Source organism: Papio anubis, chromosome 4, assembly GCF_008728515.1.
Source record: "Papio anubis isolate 15944 chromosome 4, Panubis1.0, whole genome shotgun sequence".
NCBI classification, from domain to species: Eukaryota; Metazoa; Chordata; class Mammalia; order Primates; family Cercopithecidae; genus Papio; species Papio anubis.
Window position 1 is genome coordinate 18,914,426 of NC_044979.1, and position 25,100 is coordinate 18,939,525.

Genomic DNA, 25,100 nt, shown 5'->3' on the forward strand with positions numbered 1-25,100 from the left:
ACTCCCAGGTATGTACGCAAGACGAATAAAAACACGTGTCCACATGGTTGCATTGCAGCAAAAAGTAGAAGCAGCCCAAGTGTCCATAAGCTGACGAGTGGATAAACAAAATGTGCAATAATATTCCACTGAATATTATTTGGCAATAAAAGGGAATGGAATGTTGATACATGCTACCGCATGAGTAAACCTTGAATTTTATGTTAAGCAAAAGAAGCCAGACAGACATACACATATTGTGTGATGCCATTTATATGAAATGTCTAGAACAGGCAAGTCCGCAGAGATAGAAAATAGAGATTCATGGTTTCCAGGGGCTGTGGGAAGGGGGAGTGGGGAGTGACTGCTAATGGGTATGGTGTTTCTGATCATCAGAGTGATGATAATGTTTTGAAGTTAGATAGCAGTGATGGTCACACAGTTGTATTCAAAACCACCGAACTATTGAACTATCCTTTTTTTTTTTTTTTTTTTTTTTTTTGGAGAGGGTCTTACTCTGTCATCCAGGCTGGAGTGCAGTGGGTCACCGCACCGCAACCTCTGGCTCCAGGGTTCAAGCAATTCTCCTGCCTCAGGCTCCCGAGTAGCTGGGATTACAGGCATGTGCCACCACACCCTGCTATTTTTTGTATTTTTAATAGAGACAAGGTTTTGCCATGTTGGCCAGATTGGTCTTGAACTCTGGCCTCATGTGATCTGCCCACTTCAGCCTCCCAAAATGCTGGGATTAAAGGCATGAGCCACTGCACCGGCCTGAACTATACATTTTTAAAACATGAACTTTATGGTATGTGAGTTGTTGTGTCCATAAAGCTGTTACTTTAAAAATTGCCCTGCTGGGGATGGTGCCACATACTTGTGGTCCCAGCAAATAGGGAGGCTAAGGCAAGGAGAATCATTTGAACCTGGACAACATAGTGAGACCCTGTTTCAAAAACAAGCAAAACCTGCCCGAAACTTACCTTTGTAGCCAAGTCCTTCATGGACATAGACAGGCTAGAGGTCAGATGGAAAGAAGTGAGAAAATTTATCTTGGGCGAGGACATTTATTCTGCCCCTGTGGGGGAAGCACCGTGCCATGGGTGTGGAGGAGCAGTATTCAGAGAGGAGTGTCCTGTGGCATCCATGATATTCGTTCAAAATTTGCCAATGTCTTGGACATCCTGAGTTCCAATCCCTGCCCGTAAATGAGTTCCACTTGTAGCCTGGTAGATTTCAGTGATTAATAAATAAATGTTCATCCTTATACATTTAAAAACATTTTATTTGGAGTTAGTGTCCAAGTTACTAAAATACTGCAAAAATAAAAATAGTACAAAGACTACCCCATACCCCACACCCAGATTCCCCTCCCCTATACCCTGTATCCAGATTTTTCTGTTATCACTTCAGCCCATTTGTTTTGTCATGCCCTTGAATGTGCTGTCTCTCACTGTTGCTCTTTTGGTTGTCGTGTGTGTGCCTGTGGTGTATTTGTATATACAGACACACTAATGATAGTTATTTGACTGGAGGGTAAGTTACAAATATCATGGCCCTTTATTCCGGCACCATCCAGAATGGTAGCTACTAGCCACAAGTAGCTATTTAAACTAAAACTAAACAAAACTTTACATTCAGTTCCTCAGTCACACCAGCCACATTTTCAAGGGCTCCATAGACACATGTGTGGCTGCCTCAGACAACAGAGACTACAGAACCTCTCCAGTCGCACACACAGCTCCTCTGGACAGCGCCGCGTTACCCCTGATGCTTCAGTGTGTGTTTCCCGAGAATAGGGCACTCTCACACATGGTACAGAGATCAACTTTAGAGAATGTAACACTGATACAGTATTTTTTTCCGAGCCACTGTTTGCATTCCAGTTTTGTCAGTTGACCCAGTGGAGTTCTCCTTTCTTTTAGAATGTAGGTCTTAGGTCTTGTTTGTGAGCCCAGATCTGCTGGTCTGTACTCGGGGAACATGTATAAAACAGGACTGCTAAGTCTTGAATTGAGCCTGTGCCTTTTCTATACCCTTTCTTTCCATAAACTCGAATCCTTCCTCTAACTCATGTGCAGATGGATCGGGTCTGGGCCCTGGAGCCCAGGTTGAATTTCCTTAGCTCAGAATTGTTTTAATGCTTTTGTCACTGGTTGAATAACTCAAGGTGCAGCTTCCTTCTGTGCTGACATTTGGTCTGTGAGCAGGTGTGGCTCTGCTCTTAAATCAGCAGAAAAGATTTCCTGTGAGTAAAAGGAAATTGGCCTTCCCAGCAACCACACTGTTTTTCTTTTTTCTAATCATTTTCCCCAAATTTTAGCTTGCAACTAAGAAAAGGCTCATCTTGTTCTTTGTTTCTTATTTTGTGGCTTAGTCGTGACCCTGTAGCTCTGAATCACTTCATGTGACCCAGGACCAATGGGGCATTGGGAGCTTCTGGCGCCAAACTCCTGGTGTAGCAGAGGCCAGATGTGCAGGGCCCTTGGCAGTTCATTTTCCCGCAGTCCAGGAGAAAGGTGGGCTTCTAGCGATTTTCAGCCATGGTTTGGGTGACAAGCTGGGGTAATGAGCAAATTGCAGAGTGGTTTTTATTCTTTCACCAACTGGTGTTACAGCTTATCCTCCAGGGGTTTCTGGTGACTTAATGGGATTTCATGGCATGAGTAGGTATGGAAAACAGATTCCTGGGTCACTGACTTCACTTCCATAGACATTCCCCATCCTCTAATAATTCTTAGGGTTTTGTCGGTGTAAAAGCTGGCAAACAAGAAATCAACAGGCTTATTATTCTTGAATCCTTTCCTGTATTTCAAGTTGCCCCTTAGAATGTATCCTCATACTTCCTCCCACCTTTTTGTTTGGATTCAGCAAGTCTTAGAAGAGTAGAATCTTTAGCAAGGTAAGACCTTGGTAGGAATACTATATGAGCCATATAGTTTGAGCCAGGATGGCAAAGGGAAATGAATTCATGCAGAGAGAGTGGAAATGGAGCTGATAGCTTCATTTTCTGCTTAACTAAAACGGAATGAAAAGGGCTTGGCTGGCAGGGTCAGGACCACAAGGCGAGCTGCTGAGAGCCGTATGGTGCAAGACGGCAACAGAGTTTCTACCCCTTGACCAGCTTTTGAGAACTGACAGGGAAGACTCTTAGCGCTGGGCCTGCATGGCTTGTTTGGAGGAGTAAATTGAGTATACTTGATGCTGGTGAAAGAACCAGAGAGCTTCCCTGCATCCAGCCATTGGAAGGAAAACATACATTCGGACATTCTCTGTTAATATCTTATGTGTAACATGAGGCATCCTAGTTGGGTAAATGGCTTTGATTGGCCTTTGTGGTTCCACAAGGGTTGCTGTGTTTTGTAGGATTGTAGTTCCTGTTGTACTCCACAGCTCCAGCCTAGGGATTTTTATGTTATTCAATAGCATCCTCCCGGCTTCAACAAAGGGTATTGGCCCAGGACAGTAACTCCTAGGAGTGTCTGAGAGCTGATTTTGTCTCAGGTCAGCTCTGGCCTTGGAGATGCCCTCACTGGGAATCAGGACAGAGCAGAGGGCATCTTTCCCAGGAGTGTGTGCTCTCTGCTTCCTGCTGTGGGAGTTCCCTCAGGGAAGCACCTTGGCCGCCCTGACACTGGTGTGTGTGGGCCCCTTCTGGAAATAGAGTTGCAGTGCCCCGGTGAATGCTTCTTCAGGGCGTTGGCCCCTCCGCCTACCAGGGCATGCCTTCCTCTGCCACATGAAGTCAGCAAGGGCGCCAAAGGGGACCAGCCTTCCCTTCATTCTCCTTTCACCTGATCCTGCAGCTTCCACATTATCATGGTTCTTTTCCCATCTGTCAGTGCCAAGGTCTTTGGGTCATCCCTCGAGTCTCTTGTCTGCACCTTCCCTGTGGGTTTCCATCGCCTCTCAGATGCTCCTCCGTGGTGGGTGCCAGAGCCCCTGGCCACATGCATTCATTTCCCATTCAGAAGTGGTACCATTCCTCCCTCCTCTCTCAGCCACCTCCTGTGACTCCTCAACAGAACAAAATCGAAAGTAGGCACCAAAGACCTGCCATGCTGACTCCAGCCTTTCCAGACCCTTTTGTCACTTGCTACAAGAGCCCTCAACCACAGGCATGGTTTTATTCTTCCTGATGTTCCCTTAGAGGGGTTTGGTCCTGTTTTATCTTATTTTCATATTGTGCTTTGTATTGTATCTGCACACTATCCCAGGTCCTGTAGGCAGTGGATGGCTTATGAATCTTAAATAAAAATGGGTCTCATCTGTCCCTGGAACCCAGTGCTTGCTGGCCTCTGTGTTTCAGCTCACCCCTGGCTTCCCCTTGGGGTGCACTCTCGTGTGTAAAGCTGGCGCTGACTCTGAAAGCACTCCTTCCATTCTCTGAAGCCTGCACCATTCAATGGGCGACAGTTGTGACTTCCTTCTGTGGTCAGTTATCTCTTCTCCCCTTGCCACATCTCGTCATGTTGACCTCCTGAAAAGCGGGTAACCCTTTCTTTCACAATGCCAGTGGTCACCTACCACTCTTGGGGTGGTGCTTGGACGTCGTAGGTGCTCAGCAGATATTCCTGGATGCTGCTCACTCTGGCCTCTACAGTCCTCAGCTTTGCAGATTTGGAAATTTGACTCCATAAATTTGAGGATTATTGGGTTCTAAAAGACTGGTTCATACTAACTAATTCTATAAAAGGCTGATGGATCAATCTGAATAATTTAAAGAGAGAGAATCCTAGCATCCAGAGAAGCTAGGCCTACATATCTAGGTGTTTTCTCCTTGGTCAGAAGGTCCTCTCTGGAATCCCAGTAAGAGATGAGAAAGTTGCTGATTTAGCACAGAATTTAAGCAAAAGGCTTAAGTGGTCGTGTACTTCTAAATGTATTTATAAATCATGAAAACATTCTATGCTCATGGTATACTTCTCTTAAAGAACCTGCATGAGACATCTAGAATCAAATATTCCCTTCCCCCCTCAACAGTGAAAAACCTATAACTTACTTCTAGACTTCACTAAGATTAGTGTCAATTATCTTTGTAACGTCATCTCTCTTTATTTAGGTGTGACATATTGTAGTTATGCCAAGTTGGTAGATACTCTCATTAATTAAATTTTACGTCATTTGGAAGTAACAAATCAGATGGCTTGTCAAATCCTGGTTTTGTAATTTTTTAGGGTTCCTTCTTTTAGGATCTGCAGATCTCTATTTATAAATTAGTACAGCATAACACTCCTATGAGGGAAATGATAAATATGTGTGCCTTGATTCTAGAAATCACAATCTAAACACCATACGAGTTAGGAGTCCACAATAGTGTGTATTTGGCCATTAGTGAATCAGTGGTCCCCTGGGTGTGTGAGCCATGCTATTTTTAAAACCATTGCTGACTTCAGTGATAAAGAGAGTACAGAATGTGCCTTCCCAGCCTTGTAAGCTTACCATGAGTAATACCCATGGTTATTATGATGTCAGAACTTAAATATTCTTTACCAAGAACACAACCGTGGTGTCATGGAGTATGAGAATGCATTTGGGGGCAGGGTGCGGAAAGTCCATTTTTCCCAGAGAAAACATCAGCCCAGGGTAAAAGCTGATTCTCCCATGGGGGCACTTAGGCCTGTATGCAGCAGTGTCGGACTCCTGGTGTCAGTGTGAAGGGCATCTTCCCATTTTAGTCACCAGAGAGTGACTTGCGTCAAAGTTTGCAAACCAAACCAGAACATTTGTCACTGAAGATCCTGTGCCTTCCCCTTGTTCAGAAAAGTTATTGGGTGGGGGATTCGTGTGCGCACACTTGAAATCACTAACACTGGTGATGATGAGGGTTGTTTCAGCATTTGACACATTGATCTTCTGAAGCATTCTCATGGGGCACGGAAGTGATGCTAAAATATGGAAGAAAGGGACTGAACTATTTCGGAATTTTAAAGTTGTCTTTAAAAACGTGTGCTCTGGTTTTGCTAGTTGAGCATCACAATAGCATTATACTGAACCACGTTAATTGTGACTCATTAGGGATGGCAGCATTAAGGAATATTCCAGCACTGGTTAGGATAGACTAAGTTATACAGCAGTAACAAACAACAGAGGTTTGTTTCACACTTGCGCCACATCTTGGGTCAGCTGGGGTCTCTGCTCTTTGTTATCCTCTTCCACTAACCAGGCGAAGGAGCTACTCCTCCCCGGACCATGGTTGGTTACCGTAGTATCAGGGAAAGAGGAGTCACACACTGGCCGGAAAGGCTTTTGCCTGGGAATGCTACTTCTCACGTACTTTTTTTTGTCCAAGATGGATCATTTGGCCCAGGCTAATTCTAAGTTACATGGCTTAGCTTACCTGAATTACAGCACAGCTTTTCAAAGTCAAGGGTGTAAGACAGTGTATTAGGATACAGACGAAAATTTGAATATGTATACTTTATCCCACTTTATCCTTTAAATTTTTCTATATTTGTGTTTTTGGTTAACGATACTGTATTAGAAAGTAAAACATAGATTATTTTTAAGTATAAAAATCACGTATATCAGGAGTGTTCTTTTTCTTCCTGATTAAGTGCTTAATCAAAAAAGTTGAGGTCATTGTTTATACAGTAGATACAAATCTGCAATAAGCATATTGTACATAGAAACTGGGTCTCAGTTATGACCAAGGATAGTGCTTTTGGTTAAAATGTTACATGGAAAAGAGATGCAGAAGCTTTGAAAGTAAATTCTATTCTGTGTTAGCTAGGCCTCGGGGAGCTAGCTGACCACCCTCCCCTCAGTTTTCACTAAATGCTTGTTTAGGACTGTATTAGTCTGTTCTTGTATTGCTATAAAGAAATACCTGAATCTGGGTAATTTATAAAGAAGAGAGGTTTAATTGGCTTCTGCTTCTGCCGGCTGTACAGGAAGCATGATGCTGGCATCTGCTCAGTTTCTGGGGCGGCCTCAGGAAACTTACAGTCATGGGGGAAGATGAAGGAGGAGCCAGCCTTTCACATGGCCAGAGCAGGAGCAAGAGAGAGCAAGGGTGGAGGTGCCACACACTTCTAAACCAACAGATCTCGCAAAAGAACTCAGTCCTATTGCAAGGACAGTACCAAGATGTATGGTGCTAAACCATTCTTGAGAAGCAACCCCCATGATCCAGTCACCTCCCACCAGGCCCCACCTCCAATACTGGGGATTGCCATTCAAGATTTGGGTGGGGACGCTGATCCAAACCATATCAGGGACTCACTATTTTTTATATATATATATAAAATATATATGTATGTGTATATGTAAAATATATGTATGTATATATATGTGCATATATATACACACATATAAAATATGTTATATATATTACGCATGTTATATATAATATGTCATATATTATATATAATCTATGTTATATATGTATGTTCATTTACTCCTCACAAGGACCCTATGAAATATTACTGTCTCCACTCTAAAGATGAGGGGATAGAGGCAGAAAGGGGTTAACTAACTTGCTGAGATCACACATTTAGAAAGGGCAGCACTGGCATCTGACCTAGTTGTTGAGAATGCAGAAACAATCTGAAAATGAGCTCTTGGAATACAGACCCCTAGGAAGACAGGGATGGCCTACATCACCAAATGCCATCCTTTCTGTTTTAAAGCAAGATATAGGAGAGCTATCAGACGTCTTAGATGTACGCCAGGAGGAAGGCGCCCCACTGCAAGAACCAGTATTATCTGAGTGGGCACCACCTCCCAGCACTGGGTGTAAGTGGCTCAGTGCCATAGAGTTGTTGGGTAATAACGCCAGGACTGGCTTGATGACAGTGACTCAGAGTAGAAAAATGTCCTTGCAACAGACCAAAGAACCCACTTTAATTTGCACAGCTTAGAATGGGCCACTGGTTGCCCTGCCAAAGGATCCCTGTACCAGCTGATTTTCATATCCACACACACACACACACAAAAGCATCTATTTAAATATTGCAAATAATAGTGCATTGCATTTTTATTGTGCTTTATAGTTTACAAAGCACATTACAATGCTACTTTATTATTGTGAGTATGCTCCCAATATGATTTCACTTGCCTTCTCTCTTCTCACCTTTTTCTCATCTGTAGTTTCTTTTTCCTTTTCCTTATCTGTAGTTTCTTTTTCCTTTTCCTCTCAGCATCCCTGCCAACTTTCCCCACACTCCAGCTTTCTTCCTTTCATTTCTTCCTGCTCTTCTCTCTCCCTGCGAGTTGTGGAGGTGGTACCTTTCCCAAAGTGATCCCTAATTGAGTTTAGTCAGTTGTCAGTTAAAGGCAACTGGGGGGAATGAAACAATTCTCCAAGGAACAAAAGAGTTGTAACATGGAGCTCCTGTTGTAAATAGCAGTTGCTATTTAAATCGAGTAAGAAGGATGGATTATTGTGCTTTAAGAGGGGGATGAAATGAATCCTGTATTTAAAGACAGCCCAGGGGAAAGGGTTATCTGCATCTCGCATCCCTGGCATCACTGTGTCTGCAAAACATCTTTCACAAAGTTTTATTTGCAGTTAGAGAACAGCCTATGAGAGAAATGCTCAAAGAAATACATAAACATGAGTACAAGGAGTGTGCAAACAGGTGTTGCACTGAGAGCAGAACCCAGATGGCGGCCCTTTGTCCTGGTTTCTTTATATAACTCAGCAAGAAGTTGAGGTTTAGAAAAGGCAGGTTTGAGGAAGTGCCGTCTGTAGCCTCTTAACTGTGGACGTCGCTGATGAGAACAGATCGAACTTTAGATGCCTTCCTTAGAAATTTGTTGTTTTGAAGTCAAACTTCAATCACAATGAACAAATATATTTGCATAAGAAGAGGAGGTGTATAGTACCCTGGCAGGAATTAAGACTAAAACGTGGGAGTAAAGCTGTAGATGCTTCTGTTGCTTTTCAACCAAGAGGCCACAGACACAGGCTGGGAGGCTGAGAGGGCAACCTGCCATTTGGCCAGCGCCACTTTGCGATTGTTACAAATACTTTATCATAGCTTGAGTACAGATGTGCCTTTTCAACGAAATACATCCTGAGTTATTTTGCAGAGGGTACTCGTTTCATAGGGTGACTGTAACAAACTAACACAAACTGTTACTAGGTGGCTTAAAACAACAGAAATGTCTTCTCTCACAGTTTTGGAGGAGGAGTTGGCAGGGTCACGTTCCCTCGGAGACTCCAGACAAATCCCCTCCTTGCCTTCTCCCGGCTTCTCATGGCTCCCAACAATGCCGAGCATCCCTTGGCTTACAGCTGCATTGCTGCAGTCTCTGCCTCTGTCGCTGTGTGGCCCCCATTCTGTGTATATGCCTGTGTCTCCTCTTATAAGTACACCAGTCATATGGGATTAGGGCTCACCTTAATGACTTTATTATAACTTGATTACCTCTGAAAAGACCCAATTTCCAAAAAAGATCACATTCACAGGTACTAGGGGTGAGGACTTAACATATCATTTGGTTGGGGGACACATAGTAATAGAATCTACACAGTTTTTAGTAGAAATGAAAATTAGGGCCAGGTGCGATGGCTCACGCCTGTAATCCTAGCACTTTGGGAAGCCGAGGTGGGTGGATCACCAGAGGTCAGGTGTTCGAGACCAGCCTGGCTAACATGGTGAAACCCCATCTCTACTAAAAATACAAAAATTAGCCGGGCATGGTGGTGCATGCCTGTGATCCCCACTACTCAGGAGGCTGAGGCAGGAGAATCACTCGAACCTGGGAGGTGGAGGTTGCAGTGAGCTGAGATCTCACCACTGCACTGCAGCTTAGGTGACAGAGCAAGACTCTGTCTCCAAAAAAAAAGGAGAAAAAAAAAATTAGCTGTGACATGGTGACACCACCACCAAAATGGGAAAGAATAGAGTAGATTTCCAGTTCTGATTCTGTGTGCAGCAAACATTTCTGAAGTAGAACCTGAGTTAGCTCAAAAAGGCACCTCAGCTGTGGACTGGGCAGGAAATGGGTGTACAGTTAGTAAAACGCATTATTTTACTTTACTAACATAGTACCAGATATTTAAGGCTAACAAATTCACTTTTGCACAAAAGAGAAAAAGCCTACCAGATTTTTAGTCTTGATTTAGACTTTACCAAACATTTCTAAAGGATAGGAAAAGTCCATATGAAGCTTACCTTGCGTTGCCAGGCACACACCTGGCCTCACTATCTGCTGCAGGTCTGGTTAACTTGTCTCTTGAGGTGGTCAGTGAGGATTTTGAACCAATAGTGAATGGAGGGACATTAGTATGTCATGTTAGGAAGTGGCTGAAAAATTCAGGGAAGGTGCTTTCGTAAAGGTTTGTGACTCAAACACCTGAAAACTAGTACTGCTGAAACTTTAACCATCCTTATTTAGAACATTTCAGGGACCAAGTGAGCAGCCTTCTAGATCTTTGAAAAAACGTAGATTTAAATGGAATTCCTCTGGGTTGAAACCAGAAGTACAGCTGATTTTGTTTTTATAGTTTGTGGGTGTTTGCCTTTTTCATCCCATCAAGTTTATTTAAAAGGTTGTCTTCTTGAGATCCTCCATTGGAAAGAAAATGCAGGGTTGAAAAATGGAACAATGTGGATGGCAGGTGAGAGAGGGTGCGTGAGGAAGGACCAAGTCAGGGCTCCTCCTCGATGCTGAAGGGCATGAAGAGGGACCTTGCCCGCCTGCTGCCAGCCACTCCTGAGGTGGCTTTGGGGGCCTACTTAGGTTCTGCCTCAGACACACACAGAATCAGAACTGGAAACCTAGTTTATGTGTTACTAATAAGCCACTCCCAATTCTCTCTCTCTGTTTCTCTCTCTCTCTCTCAGAGACAGGGTCTACTCTGTCACCCAGGCTGAAGTGCAGTGGTGCAATCATAGCTCGCTACAACCTCTGCCTCCCAGCTTCAAGCGATCCTTCCACCTCAGCCTCCCGAATAGCTGGGACTATGGGTGTGCACCACCACGCCTGGCTAATTTTTTTTTGTTTTTTGTAGAAACAGGATTTCACCATGTTGCTCAGATTGGTCTTGAACTTCTGAGCTCAAGCAATCCACCCACCTCAGCCTCCCAAAGTGTTGGAATTACAGGTGTGAGCCACTGCACCTGGCCCCTATTCTCTTTTATACCAAAGTGACTACAGTTGCCCCTCAGTAGATTGAGAGGTACTTTCCTGTATGGCCCTTTTCAGAAGCGTTGTAACATCAACTCATGCAGAGCTTAATTTAGAATAGACACTATGCTTTTACTTGTTTCCATCTATGATATTAGACTAATTGAAATGAACTTATAGGTCCTTTCAGGCAAGATACAGAGAAAGCACAAAATGAAATGTCTTATCTCCGAAGAGACTTCTTTTGGCATGTGGTAGTTATTTAACCTGAGAAAATTATACTTTAGTAAAATGCTTTTGGTTTCCTTAAAACTGTTGTTAGGGTTTGAATTGTGTCTCCCCCCTCCCAAATTCATGCCTTAAATTCCTAACCTTCCGTATCTCAGAATGTGACTTTATTTGGAGGTAGGGACTTTATAGAAGGAATCAGGTTAAAGTGAGGTCATCAGAGTGGGCCCTAACCCAATACAACTGATGTCCTTTTTAAAAGGGAAATTCAGACACAGATAACACACGGAGGGAAGGTGATGTGAAGAGACGCACAGAGAAGACAGTCATCAGCGAGTCAAGGAGGGAGGCCTAGAACAGGCCCTTCCCTTCCAGCCCTCGGAAGGAACCAGCCCTGCTGACACCGTGGTCTTGGACTCCAGCTTCTTGAACTACAAGACAGCGTCTGCTGTTTAGGCTGCCCAGTAAGTGGTGCTTTGGTACCGCAACCCTGGCAGATTCATACGCTATGTTTAGAAAGTGGTGTTTTGTGTTTTTCTAAATAATTAAGGTTCTTAACCCAGCCAAGGACAGTGGCTCACACCTGTAATCCCAGCACCTTGAGAGTGTGAGGCAAGAGGATCGCCTGAGCCCAGGAGTTTGAGACCAGCCTGGACAACATGGGGAGACCCCGTCTCTATAAAAAAATAAATAAATAAATTAGCCAGGCATGATGGCGCACACCTGTAATCCCAGCTACTTGGGAGACTGAGGTGGGAGAATCTCTTGAGCCCAGAAAGTTGAGCCTACGGTGAGCTATGATTGCACCACTGCACTCCAGCCTGGGTGACAGTGAGACCCTGTCTCAAAACAAAACACAACAAAACAAAACAAAAAAACTTAGCCAATGCAACTCTTGTTTCAAAAAGGATTCTTTGAGTTGTTTTATTTTCTTTTCATTGATCCCATCCGTTTTCTGGAGAAAGAAACTGAAAAAGCATTTGTGTCTTATTGGTGTTTGCTTCAGCACTGGATTGGATTGGGAATTTTCAGATTACTTATGAGCTCTTGACACCATGTCCTGTAGATAAACAATTATGAGTTGCCTGTACTCACCTACTACAGGGCAAGGCTGGCTCACCCACAGCGGTTGATGGCTTCATTCGAAGCAGTATAGCAGAGTTACCAAAAGGAGTTATTTGGGGCCAAGTTAGCAGCTTGCAGAAAGAGAATTAAGTCTGAACATGTAACTCTGACAAATAATGAGTCAATAGGTAGATAGATGTGTGGAGAATTTGCAAATGTTAGGAAAGGGATGTTTTCTCAAAGAAACAGAGCTTATGATAGCATTTGCAGATTCTAGGCAGATGACATAAAAGATTTTGAAAGTTCTTAAGAGAACCACATTTCTTGGAAGAGCAGGAGGCGTGACATGGTGCATTTGGTTCTCTTCCCAGGAGAGCACCCCTTCTTTCCCTGCTCCTGACCCTGTGGGAAAAGAGGGCTATTGGCTCATTCCCAGCCAGGCTCTGCCGCTCTTTCTCTGTTTTTATTCTCCTGGATCAATCCCTGAATTGTGTTTATCATCATTTCATCCTTGATGTTTCCCTGTGACTCATACTGTCCTCCTCATACTATTTGACAATGTCCCTGCCCCCAAGGATTACTTGATTTGCCATCTGCTCTCCTTTCTACAGCATTTCTCCTGGGAAACAGCTTTACTCATGGGCCTCCATTTCCACCCAGGTGTCGATGACAGCCCTCAGGTCCACATCTCCAGCCAGGACCTTGTGCCCATTCCCTAACCTGGCTTTTTTCTTGTTGCATATAGAACATTTCCTCTTTGTTGTTACTAATGCCTAAAATAAAATCTGCCCCAAACCGAGCTCTTCTGGCTGACCTGTGCTCTTACCGTCCGCAGCACCATTCTCTTAGGCCCTTTGGGGCATGAACCTTTGATTTAGCTCTTTTCCCCATTTGCTATTTCTCATTCTGTCCTACTGGTCTTTTGGCTGTGTCCCTCTGTCTTTGGCCTTACCCATGAACTAGTGCAGGGTCACCTTGCTCTTTCCCCCTTCCAATTAATCCCATGCAGGCTCAGCCCATCCTATTGATTTCCATTCTCTTTTCAAAGTGGGTGATCGTCATTCACAATTCAACCTAGCAACTAGGAACTGGGTGCTGATTAGCAAAGACCATTAGCTCCTGACACTTCAGTAAATTAAGCAATTTCTTGCCTCAGAGTTTCAGTATGAATAGCTGAACACTGGACATTTCAACGTAGATATCCCGTTAGTGCTCTTAATTCAACTTGTTGAAAATAGATTCCATTCTCCCCTCCCCCAACCCTTTAACTCCACTTCCCATCTTCCTTCTCACTTATGGAGCCCCACTCCTTCTGACCCCCAAATGTGTTCTAGTCCCCTCTCTCCTTTGCTCTCACATCTCATCTGTCAGCATGTCTTACTTTTTTTCCTCTGCAGAGTCTTATATTTCTGCTGCTTCTTATTCTCTCAGGCAGTTCCTTTGTCCATGTCCTCCTTACCCCTCTGGACCAGCCTGCCCATTGGCTGAGAACCTGCCCAAGGTCCCTTAGCCCAGCTCTTCTTACTCAAGACCAGTTCTCTGCACTGACCCCCTATGCATCAGATAAGCAGCGGTTATCTCTTTAAATAGGTAAATGTATTTTATTTTAATCATTTCTTATGGTTATATTTCTCAAATGTCATAACCAGAAGATACAGAAATGAGAGATGACTTAGGGTCATTGTTGTTGATATCCACTATTTTACCAGGTGACATATAGTCAGCTGTGTCCTGTAGTTTCAATCTGTCTTCCTTCACTTACCAGCCCTCATCTTTGCTTTGGCTGGTGTGGGATTCATCTCGTTGTTTGGTGATTCTAGTCTGAGAACCTAAAGAATGAAGAAGTTTGGCTGGTGGCATGGATTTGGGAATCAGGCAGACCTCAGTTCAAATCCCAGTCCTGCTAGCAGTGGCAAAGTGACTTTGGACAAATTAAAGCTCCATTTACTCATCTCTAAAACAGGCAAACGCTGTATTTTTGTTGTATCAAGTAAACACCTGGAGTCTGACGTATAGACAGCAAAGGCCGTCAGGACAGTCACCTACCACTTGTTAGTGATGTGTTAGATGGCAGCCAGTGAGAGAGAAGGCGAAAGGAGAAATTAGGTGAGCGGCTGTCATGGTTGGGTTTCCCCCCAGCTCTCTGAGTATTTAGAAATTACTTCTAGAAGATAGAAGTTATCAGAAGATGACAATTCTGGATAACTAGGTAGTTGTGTACACAGTGCATGCTGGTGGTTATTTATTGCGTTAGCATTCGTTATTGTATTGCCACCATGCAAACACACCTCAGTTGTCTCCAAGCAAAACCTGAGCTTCCTAGGACAGAGACCGCAGTGCTGGCCGCTCCCACCATGAGTGTCGCTCTCCTGGTGGACTGAAGTACACCCAGTTCGCAGGATTGAGAGCACCAGCCTTCTGCCCCGTCTTTCTAATTGCAGCTTCAGTCTTAGCTCTGCTGTCAAACCTTGCCTGACCACAACGCATAGTGACTCCTGCCTCTGAACTTCTAGTGTTTACTTTGGCAAGTTGTTTATGTTGCCTTAGAATTACCAGCTGTCCTTTTTAATTTGCATTGTACTTGGCAATCCCCATGAGATTATAAACTCCTTTAGGTCAGTGACGATGTCTTAGATGGCTTTGTGTTTCCTGTTGTGCTCAACCCTAGTCTCTTTTTATATAGAGGACCCGTAATACAGACTTGATGATTGATTTTATTTCAGATTTTTTTCTATTTCTTTCAAATGCCCAGTGCTGCAATCAGTAGTAATGTTATTGTCATTATTGACAAAAGAATTCTCCAGAGCTTGTGGTTGATCCTAAGCTGTGCTCTGGTGGAATATACTATATATTTAACATTACACAACTAGTGGATAGACAGACATTGATTGAAAATGGCATAAAAGCCCCAGGGACATTCAGTATACACTGTTTTGGAAATGTGTCATTTAGAATGGGCTAACCTGAAATTATCTTTGTACTCTTTGTGAAATTTAAACTTGATAAGCAGGATTATTAAAACTCTATGAATATTATTTAGTATGTCAATGAAGGAAACTTTCCGAGTACTTTTTGACCCCCTGAGATATTAGATCACCATGTCATCCAGGGTTCTCAAGGGTTATACAGATTAACTCTTTTCTAGGTGTTTAAAAATGTCCATTTGGATGCATATTTCTAACAGTCATATATTTTTGACGTATTCTATGATTTTATTATATCTTATTTACATAATCTATATTAGGCAGATATGGCATTTCATTAAATATGGGAATTCTTCCTTTGAGTTCTTTATTATGAAAAAAAAAAAAAAAGATCTGTAGCATCTATTAAGTACTCATTATTCAGCCAGAGCATGTGTCCAAAAGATTTTAGGAAGTAAGGAAGTTAGTACCTCTTAAAATCAGGTGTTCATGATTCCATTCTCTTTAATAATACAACTGGATTCTGAGCGGTAATCTGTTTTACATCTGCTAAACCCAAATTAAATATTATATACCGATAGAATTGGTGCCACTATTTTAGAGATCACCTCCCTGGGAATCAGAGCTTGAGCTTTGCTAGAATTCAGTGAAATTGAATTCAATTTTTTTGTTTTATTGTAGTTGAACCCTCACTCATCCTTGTAGTCTGATCTTCCAGTAGATAATTTATTTAGGGGTGGTGAAATGGAAAGGAAATGTACTCAGATGTGAAGCAACTTTTCAGTTCATCTAATTGTGAAATATAAAGTCATGAAGAAACTGAGTAAATAAGTGGGGAAAAATACACTAAATGAGCCAATCCCTTAACAAATATCATTTTTTTAAAAACTGTATGAGTTGGCCGAGTGCGGTGGCTCACGCCTGTCATCCCAGCACTTTGGGAGGCCAAGGCAGGTGGATCACCTGAGGTCAAGAGTTCCAGACAAGCCTGGCCAACAAGGTGAAACCCCATCTCTACTAAAAATACAAAAATTAGCTGGGCATGGTGGGGCACACCTATAATCCCAGCTACGCTGAAGGCTGAGGCAGGAGATTCACTTGAACTTGGGAGGCAGAGGTTGTGGTGAGCTGAGATTGTACCTTTGCACTCCAGCCTGGGTGACAAGAGCGAAACTCTGTCTCAAAATAAATAAATAAAATATAATTAAATTTTTAAAAAACTGTGTGAGTTAAGACTTCAAGAAATCATGAATATTTTTAGGTATTCTTATTATTACATTATTTGTAGCCCTAGACAAATGAATTTCTCATTAAACCGCTAAGACAAAGAGAAACCAAAAGGTGCATAGAATTAACATAGGTTTGAAGCTGGGCATGGTGTTATGCTCCTATAGTCCTAGCTACTTGGGAAGCTGAGGCAGGAGAATCATGTGAGCCCAGGAGTTCGAGGCTGCAGTGAGCTATGTTTGCACCACTGCACTCCAACCTGGGCAACAGAGAGTGAGATCCTGTCCCTAAAAAAAAAAAAAAAAGAATTAGATCTGGGTTTGAACTTCTGGGGTCAGGGTCTGATTTTTTTCACTCATCACAGAAGCTTAAACCCATCACATGACTTCCCAGTTTTAAAAGTAGGACCTTTGTGAGAATGAAAGTAGAGAGGGTGCTCTTAATAACTGAATTAGCCTAACAGGATAAGCATATGTCCAACTGGCAGTGGGATGTATGCTTACCCTGTCCATAAAACATCTGTCCTGGAGCCTGGTATGTACTTAATACTCAAGATTTTAAAACCTGGAGACTCATAAGTGTTTTAAGAATCCTGAGGAATAGCAGATAAAGTCAAGTGTAGCATTTTATAGACATAAATGGCATCTATAATCAAGGCTAGAAGGCAGATGTTTTAAAAATAGTATTTTGAAATGCAGACTTACTTATACAGGCTTTCTGTAAATGCAAAATGAGAATTTGAATAAAGTAACTAAAAGAAGGGTCAGAACCCTCATTGCCTTTAGCATATCAAAGTGCACTCTTAGTCTGGGTAACCTGTATTTGTTTCGGGCATGAGAGACTTTGTCAGCTTTATGGTAATAAGGAAAAATGTCTTACAAATAATGGACTTTAATTCTTCTAACTATAGGATATATTTTAATGTCAGTTTTATAGGTGCTATTTTTCATTCGTCATATGCAATGAAGAATTTATATATAGTTGTGTAATAGAAGTTGTTTTTAAATTTTAATAAATTTGTTCTTCAATGCTTTTTACTTGTCACTTCTGTAGCATCCACATGAACTCTTGTCTGTATAATTAACAAGCACGTAAGACCCCGTGCATATCTGAGTTTTGGTGTTTATGATTTCAGCCTGTTTATGAGACAGAGTAGTATGGTAATAGGCACGCTACTTGTTAAAAGCTTTAGTTCTAGGTTATGGTGACTCCCTGTCCTTTAGTGAATGAAAATGTGGCCATTTTGACAGATTTTATCTTGGGAGACCACTAAGGCTTTTGTGGAAAAGTCTGGGTCAGGTCACCCCTCTAGGAGCAGGTGTGGTTATGGCAGATTTATCCTCCTGGGTTCCTCTGGGCATGCTCCCCATGGGCTGAAAACCTGCCCTCCCAAGTACGATAGCCTCCCTGGTCTCTCACCTAGGAGGAGTAAAGTTCGCCTTCTGTTTCAAGAGCCAACTAGGAAGTGCAGAGATGACTTAAAAAGTGATTGAGACTTTGCCATTGGATCAAACTGACAATGTGCATTAAGCCTCTGTTTTTCCTGAAAAGGGTATTGACAAATGAGGCGGGAAGTAGCCTTTACTAGTCCAGAGGTCAGTACAGAAAGAAATTAGAGGAGACATTTAGCTCTTGCTTTCAAGTGGAAAAAAAAATCAGGCTAGGCGCGGTGGCTCAAACCTGTAATCCCAGCACTTTGGGAGGCCGAGACGGGTGGATCACGAGGTCAGGAGATCCAGACCATCCTGGCTAACACGGTGAAACCCCGTCTCTACTAAAAAATACAAAAAACTAGCCGGGCGAGGTGGCGGGCGCCTGTAGTCCCAGCTACTCGGGAGGCTGAGGCAGGAGAATGGCGTGAACCTGGGAGGCAGAGCTTGCAGTGAGCTGAGATCTGGCCACTGCACTCCAGCCTGGGCGACAGAGCGAGACTCCGTCTCAGAAAAAAAAAAAAAAAAACAAAAAAACATCGAATCCCCCTCTGTACCCTCACTTTATTGTCCCCCACTTTAAGATCTGAATAAATAGAGAAGTAAATGTTGTGGGCTCAACTCTCTGAGAGCTAAACTAATCGGGAAGGAAGGTTTGTTCCAGAGAAATGCTCTCAAGGAGAAATGTTTGGAAATAAGTGTGTTGCCATAAGAATATTTTAAGATTAAGCTACAAAACCACCAACAGTGTCTTATTCCTTATGAAGATATTTCAGGGATTTAAAAAAGTATTACTGTTGAAGACTTTCTTTAACTATATCTTATTTGAGCATTTTGCTGCCTGAAGCAAAGTGGCCTCTGCTACAGAACAAAGGTAACACGTCTGCACTGGCCATTGGGTCCAGTCGTTGGAATAGTGGCTGTTGACCTCATAAAGGGGCAGCAGGGGCCACACCAGGCCAGGCCAGAGTCTGAGGCAGCTGGCCGTGGTGCAGGGTGTTTCCAGCCATGCAGGCCTCCTCTCTGATCCTGGGCATCTGTCACCAGAGGCAGCCAGTGATGATTTCCACAATTTTATGACCCTTGGCTGTCATCCCAATAACAAATAAGTCATAAGCCACTCTCTTCCCCTCTGTAAAATTCCACTTCCGCACCCTGGACAGCCTTTCCACCAAGATCTTTTTGAAACAGTGAAAACACCTTCTTTATGTATGAACAGCATATTTCTGCTGTTGCCTTCTCTGACCACCCCCTTCCAGGTACTTAAAGACTGAAAAATAAGCAGCAGGCTGGAGGCTGGACATGAAAGGATGAAGGAAATGGCTGTTTTGCTTTGTCTCTTCAGCGGCTAAGTTACTGAAAGCCAAGTTAATTGGTCATTTCTATATTTTATACAACATCTAGAATAATATGGATATTCACTTGATACTGATAAATAGGGAATAGCCATATTCTGTGTTGTTCTTGAATAAGGGGGATGTTGAATTGAACAAAAAGAACAGTGGGAAGAAACGGGTGAAGTACAAATTCTGAATAAGCAAGCCAGAATAGTCTTGTCAGGCACGAGGATTCCTACAGATGTGCAGTCACAGTGTGTAGGTGGAGGTCGGAGTTCAGGGTTGAAGCAAGAAGGAAACACCCTTCAGCAGATCCATGGGCGCAGGGTGGAGGTAGGGCTCCGAGCAGGTGCTGGGTGTTAGCAGAACTGCCCCTAGGAAGTCGGAGCTGAAGTCAGATGGTGCATATGGTAAGTGCTGTAGGAACAGAGAGTTGGGAATGATCACTGGGTTACAGTGGTCTGGAAAGAGAAGGAATCTAAGCTGGCTGGTCTTTGGATAAGTTGAGAAAAGCAGCAAAGGCATGCCAGATAGAGGAACAATGTAAGAGTGTGAAGGTAGAAAGTATAAGAGACATTCTAGAAACGGCGAATAGACCAGCTTCATTCAAGTTGAGCACCCAGGAAGATTGGTAGAGCTGGAGCTAACAAGATTGTTGGAATCAACATGTAAAGGTGTTGAGTTCTCAGCTTTATCTCCTTGACACTAGGGAGCCACTGGAAGTTTGGAGAGGGAAGTGGCATGCTCAGAGATGTTTTAGAAAGATTAATCTGGTGGCCAAATATAGGCAAATTAAAGGGAGACAGAGTGCTCAGGTAGATGAGATGTCTGGATTTGCTTTAGTCCTACTAGAAAGTGATAAATGCATTCACTATGGAAGTGGCAGCAACAGCAGAAATAAAGAATTGGATGCAAGAGGTGTTTTGAAAGAAGGAGAAATTAATAAGGCTTAGCACATTTTTGTCTATGAACATAAAGAAGAACCATCATAGTTCATAGTTTTGGAGCCAAGTGACTAGAAAAATATTTTATGAACAGTCATGGAGATGTTAGGATGGAGGGTGAGATTTTTAGGAAAAAAGGGGTTCAGCTCTGGAAGCTCATCTTTGACATTGTAGCAGGAGGTAGCAATATATCACTGTAACCTCTGAGGGAGAGCCCAGCCTGTGATAAACATGTGGGGGTCACCTACACAGAGAGTGACGGCTTAAACTGCTTGAATGGATGATATCTGCCGGAGAGAACAGAATCAAAACGGTGGAAATGCCAACATTTGAAAGGAGGAAGAGGGCTGGGTGCAGTGGCTCACACCTGTAATCCCAGCACTTTGGGAGGCCGAGGCAAGCGGATCACTTGAGGTCAGGAGTTTGAGGCCAGCCTGGCCAATGTGAAACCCTGTCTCTACTAAAAATATAAAAATTAGCTGGGCGTGGTAGTGCACACCTGTAGTCCCACCTGCTCGGGAGGCAGAGGTTGCAGTGAGCCGAGATAGCACCACTGCACTCCAGTCTGGGCGACAGCAAGACTCTGTTCCAAAAAAATAATAGTAATGGAGAAAGAGGAACCACCTGAGCACACAATGTGCAATCAGACACGGGAGGGGGAGGTTACAGATTCACTGAAGTCCAGATAACAGCATCAAGAAGGAAGTTGTGGTCAGCAGTATCAGATGTTGCAGAGGTTAAGAAGAACGGGCTGAAACAAGGCCATTGGATTAGGCAATTAGGAAGTCATTTACCTTCAAGAACACGAGCCTATAGTGCATTAACAAGTGGGGGGGAGATGGATTAAGATGTGGGCATTGAAGAAAAGGGAGCATAAACCATTGATCACAGGTGAGAGGAGGGAAAGAATTAAGAGGGGGGAATGCGGCTGTTACTCCTTTTGCCTTCCACATTGGGCTTTTGTGTGTGCACACGCATGAAGGCAGAAGAAAAAGATGAGGTGATTGATTCATTTGGCCAGCCATATTAAGTTCCTACTGAGTACTTGGATCCAATTAAGTGCAGGGAGAAGTAGAAAGCTATGAGAGAAAGAACAGTGGTGGAAGCAAGTTCAAGAGAAAATGGGACAAATACGGATCATGAGAATCGGGAACTTTTTTAGTATTGGAAAAAAGCAACACCTCTTTCTCTCAGACTGGAGAGAAGGAATGAAGGATGGAGGATGATGTAGATTCAGGAATGTTCTGAAATGAAGAAGGAAATAAAGGAGGAAAGTAAGGCTGACCTCAGGCTTCTGGACAAAGTGGAAGTTGGGTCATCTACTGAGAGAGAATGCGGGCTAGGGTGATGGTTGATGGAGTGGAAAGCATGTTAAATAACCACTCTAGGTAATGCCAGGGGCTCAGAGAGACAGGAACACTAGGTTAGCCAACCACCAGCAGAGCTTGCAGACGCTCCACTTCCTTGTGGCTTCTGTGAGAAATGTTTGTTGACTGTGGCTTAGAAGATGGGCAATGTTTGTTACTCTTTTAACTTTTAAGGAGTTATCCTTCTTCATCACCTTATTATTTTTGCTTAATACATTTTCTATGAATTTTTGTTTCAGTGTCACCATAATTTGTACAAGTGTTCCAGAATAATGGTCTTATAGGTTTCTAAGTTTATCTAAATTGTGGATGAGATGTTGGTATGAAATAATAGTACTTTTGATCAGACATGATGGCTCACGTCTGTAATCCCAGCACTTTGGGAGGCTGAGGCAGGTGGATCACCTGAGGTCAGGAGTTTGAGACCAGCCTGGCCAACATGGTGAAACCCCATCCCTACTAAAAATTCAAAAATTGGTCGGGTGTGGTGGCACGAGCCTATAATCCCAGCCTTGGGAGTCTGAGGCAGGAGAATGACTTGAAACCTGGGAGGAGGAGGTGGCAGTGAGCCAAGATCGTGCCCTTGCACTGCAGCCTGGATGACAAGAGCGAGACTCAGTCTCAAAAAACAACAACATCAACAACAACAAAAAATAGTACTTTCTAGAGAAATGTATTGATATATGAATTTAGCAGGAAAAGTGAGTAAACTGTGCCACAAATTGTGCTACCCAGTCCCCACCAGTAAGGCTAATAAAATGTTTTACGCTGTTGAAATGAAAAATATCAGACCAACTGCTGATCCACTCAACCCTACGGAATTCATTTACGGTGACAAAGATGCCAGGTGGTAATTAGAATTAGGGTTCATCCAGGATCCAGAAGATCCTGAGTGGCCTGGTGTTGGGGCCTGTTTGGGAAGATGTTTCCTCAAACCAGTGAACCTGACAGGGTCTGTCCACAAGGCTGAGCTGATTATGTGGGCAACAAAGTACGTGACAGTTAGCATAGCCTCCTGAGTTTCAGTAGGAAGCAACCCAGGGAGAACTGAAGAAGAATCCATTTCTGTCACAAATAATGTTTATTTTAAAAAATGATGACTTATGTCCTGATATTGGAATACTGTTTCTGAGTCTCAACTGTGTTGCTGGCACCTAATGGTGGCAGATGGCACCCTGGAACCACTTGGTTCCACAAACTCAGTGACCAGAACGTGCTTCTGGGTGGAATAGATTGACTTTTTCAACCTTGTTTTCAAGTGGGAAGGAAACATTCTGTGTGGCCCAAACCAAGATGAGAACTGAAGGGGATCTGTTGAGTTTACTTATACCAAGCTGAATCCGATACTTACTTTTCGTTTTCCTTTCCTTGTAGGTATGGCCTCACATGTGCAAGTTTTCTCCCCTCACACCCTTCAATCAAGTGCCTTCTGTAGTGTGAAGAAACTGAAAATAGAGCCGAGTTCCAACTGGGACATGACTGGGTACGGCTCCCACAGCAAAGTGTATAGCCAGAGCAAGAACATTCCCCCGTCGCAGCCAGCCACCACAACCGTCAGCACCTCCTTGCCGGTCCCAAACCCAAGCCTACCTTACGAGCAGACCATCATCTTCCCAGGAAGCACCGGGCACATCGTGGTCACCTCAGCAAGCAGCACTTCTGTCACCGGGCAAGTCCTCGGCGGACCACACAACCTAATGCGTCGAAGCACTGTGAGCCTCCTTGATACCTACCAAAAATGTGGCCTCAAGCGTAAGAGTGAGGAGATCGAGAACACAAGCAGCGTGCAGATCATCGAGGAGCACCCACCCATGATTCAGAATAATGCCAGCGGGGCCACTGTTGCCACTGCCACCACGTCAACTGCCACCTCCAAAAACAGTGGCTCCAACAGCGAAGGCGACTATCAGCTGGTGCAGCATGAGGTGCTGTGCTCCATGACCAACACTTACGAGGTCTTAGAGTTCTTGGGCCGAGGGACATTTGGGCAAGTGGTCAAGTGCTGGAAACGGGGCACCAATGAGATTGTAGCCATCAAGATCCTGAAGAACCACCCGTCCTATGCCCGACAAGGTCAGATTGAAGTGAGCATCCTGGCCCGGTTGAGCACGGAGAGTGCCGATGACTATAACTTCGTCCGGGCCTACGAATGCTTTCAGCACAAGAACCACACGTGCTTGGTCTTCGAGATGTTGGAGCAGAACCTCTATGACTTTCTGAAGCAAAACAAGTTTAGCCCGTTGCCCCTCAAATACATTCGCCCAGTTCTCCAGCAGGTAGCCACAGCCCTGATGAAACTGAAAAGCCTAGGTCTTATCCATGCTGACCTCAAACCAGAAAACATCATGCTGGTGGATCCATCTAGACAACCATACAGAGTCAAGGTCATCGACTTTGGTTCAGCCAGCCACGTGTCCAAGGCTGTGTGCTCCACCTACTTGCAGTCTAGATATTACAGGTAAGACTGTCCACACGGAGACAGGAGTGGCACTCACAGAAAATGTGCAGCCTTAGTCACTGTGGTGAGATAAAATTATATGTCTACAGTTCTTACCTTCAGGTGATCTTAATGTACTTAGGAAATTAGGACATGTGCACATTGCGATGTCAATTAGAAGTCACATTAGAACGGAGCCAGGTAAGATCCGTGGCATAGGCATTCAGTTTTGGAATGGCTCCCTGGGACCTGGGGTGCAGAGCAGAGGCGAAGCAGTGGAGTTCCGTCCTCCCAGATGGGTAGGATCCAGGCAGGTGGTGGAGAGAGAGGGACGTGCCATCCACAGTCCACAGTCACACTAGTAGGAATTTACAGGAGACAAGAAGGACACCCGCCTGGCCAGAACAGTTTGTGAGTGGTGGGAGATGTAAGTGAAAGGACTGGTTGGAACCAGGTCACTGGGGGTCTTAAATGTCAGATCAAGGAATTTCAACTGTGTCCTCAAACCCAGAGCAAGTCCTGGAAACCTTGAACAACATAAGGTAATGGGGTGAAAAGGATGTTCTGAGAAGGTTCCTTGTCTATCCATGTGCAGAAGGGCTGGAGGAGGGGAGAGACTAGTCTGGGGCCAGCTGGCTGGCTCCGGTGGTGAGGTGACTCCAGGCTTGGGTCAGGATGATGGAGGAATGATAGTGTCTGTGGCAGGGCAGTGTGTTCAGTCATGGACTCACACATGCAGTCATTCAACAAGCTTTGATTTTACTTCTAACATGTGCCAGGCACAGTGCTAGGTATAGGGATGTAGACAGGGCCCTTGCCATCCTGGGGTATCTGGAAGCTTTTTAGGGACCCCTGTATGCAGTCAGGATTGGAACCGCTGCCGACACGGAGCTGAGATGGGAGTGCTGGCTTTGGAGTCAGGAAAGGCCAGAGTGAACCTGGTCCCTCCTCTCCTAATTGCCTGATTTCCCTCCATGCCTTCATTTCCTAACCCATGAAGTGGGAGAAATCCTCTCATCAGCCTCGTGGGCGGCTGGGGGGTAACACGGCTGTAACATGGCTTAGGTGCGTCACTCCGTGGCT

General features: G+C 43.9%; 1 protein-coding gene across 9 annotated transcripts in view; it reads left to right on the forward strand.

Annotated features, from left to right (window-relative positions):
• Nucleotides 1-25,100, forward strand: part of HIPK2 (homeodomain interacting protein kinase 2) — a 219,002-nt gene that overhangs the window by 37,810 nt on the left and 156,092 nt on the right. For 7 of the 9 annotated variants that reach the window (XM_031665119.1, XM_031665124.1, XM_031665121.1 and 4 more), the window contains exon 2: nucleotides 22,955-24,038. In XM_031665119.1, coding sequence (XP_031520979.1) covers nucleotides 22,955-24,038 — 1,084 coding nt within the window. Of the gene's footprint in view, nucleotides 1-10,984; nucleotides 11,751-20,762; nucleotides 21,105-22,954; nucleotides 24,039-25,100 lie in introns of those variants that run through there. The other 2 variants (XM_031665122.1, XM_031665118.1) reach the window with 2 other exon arrangements.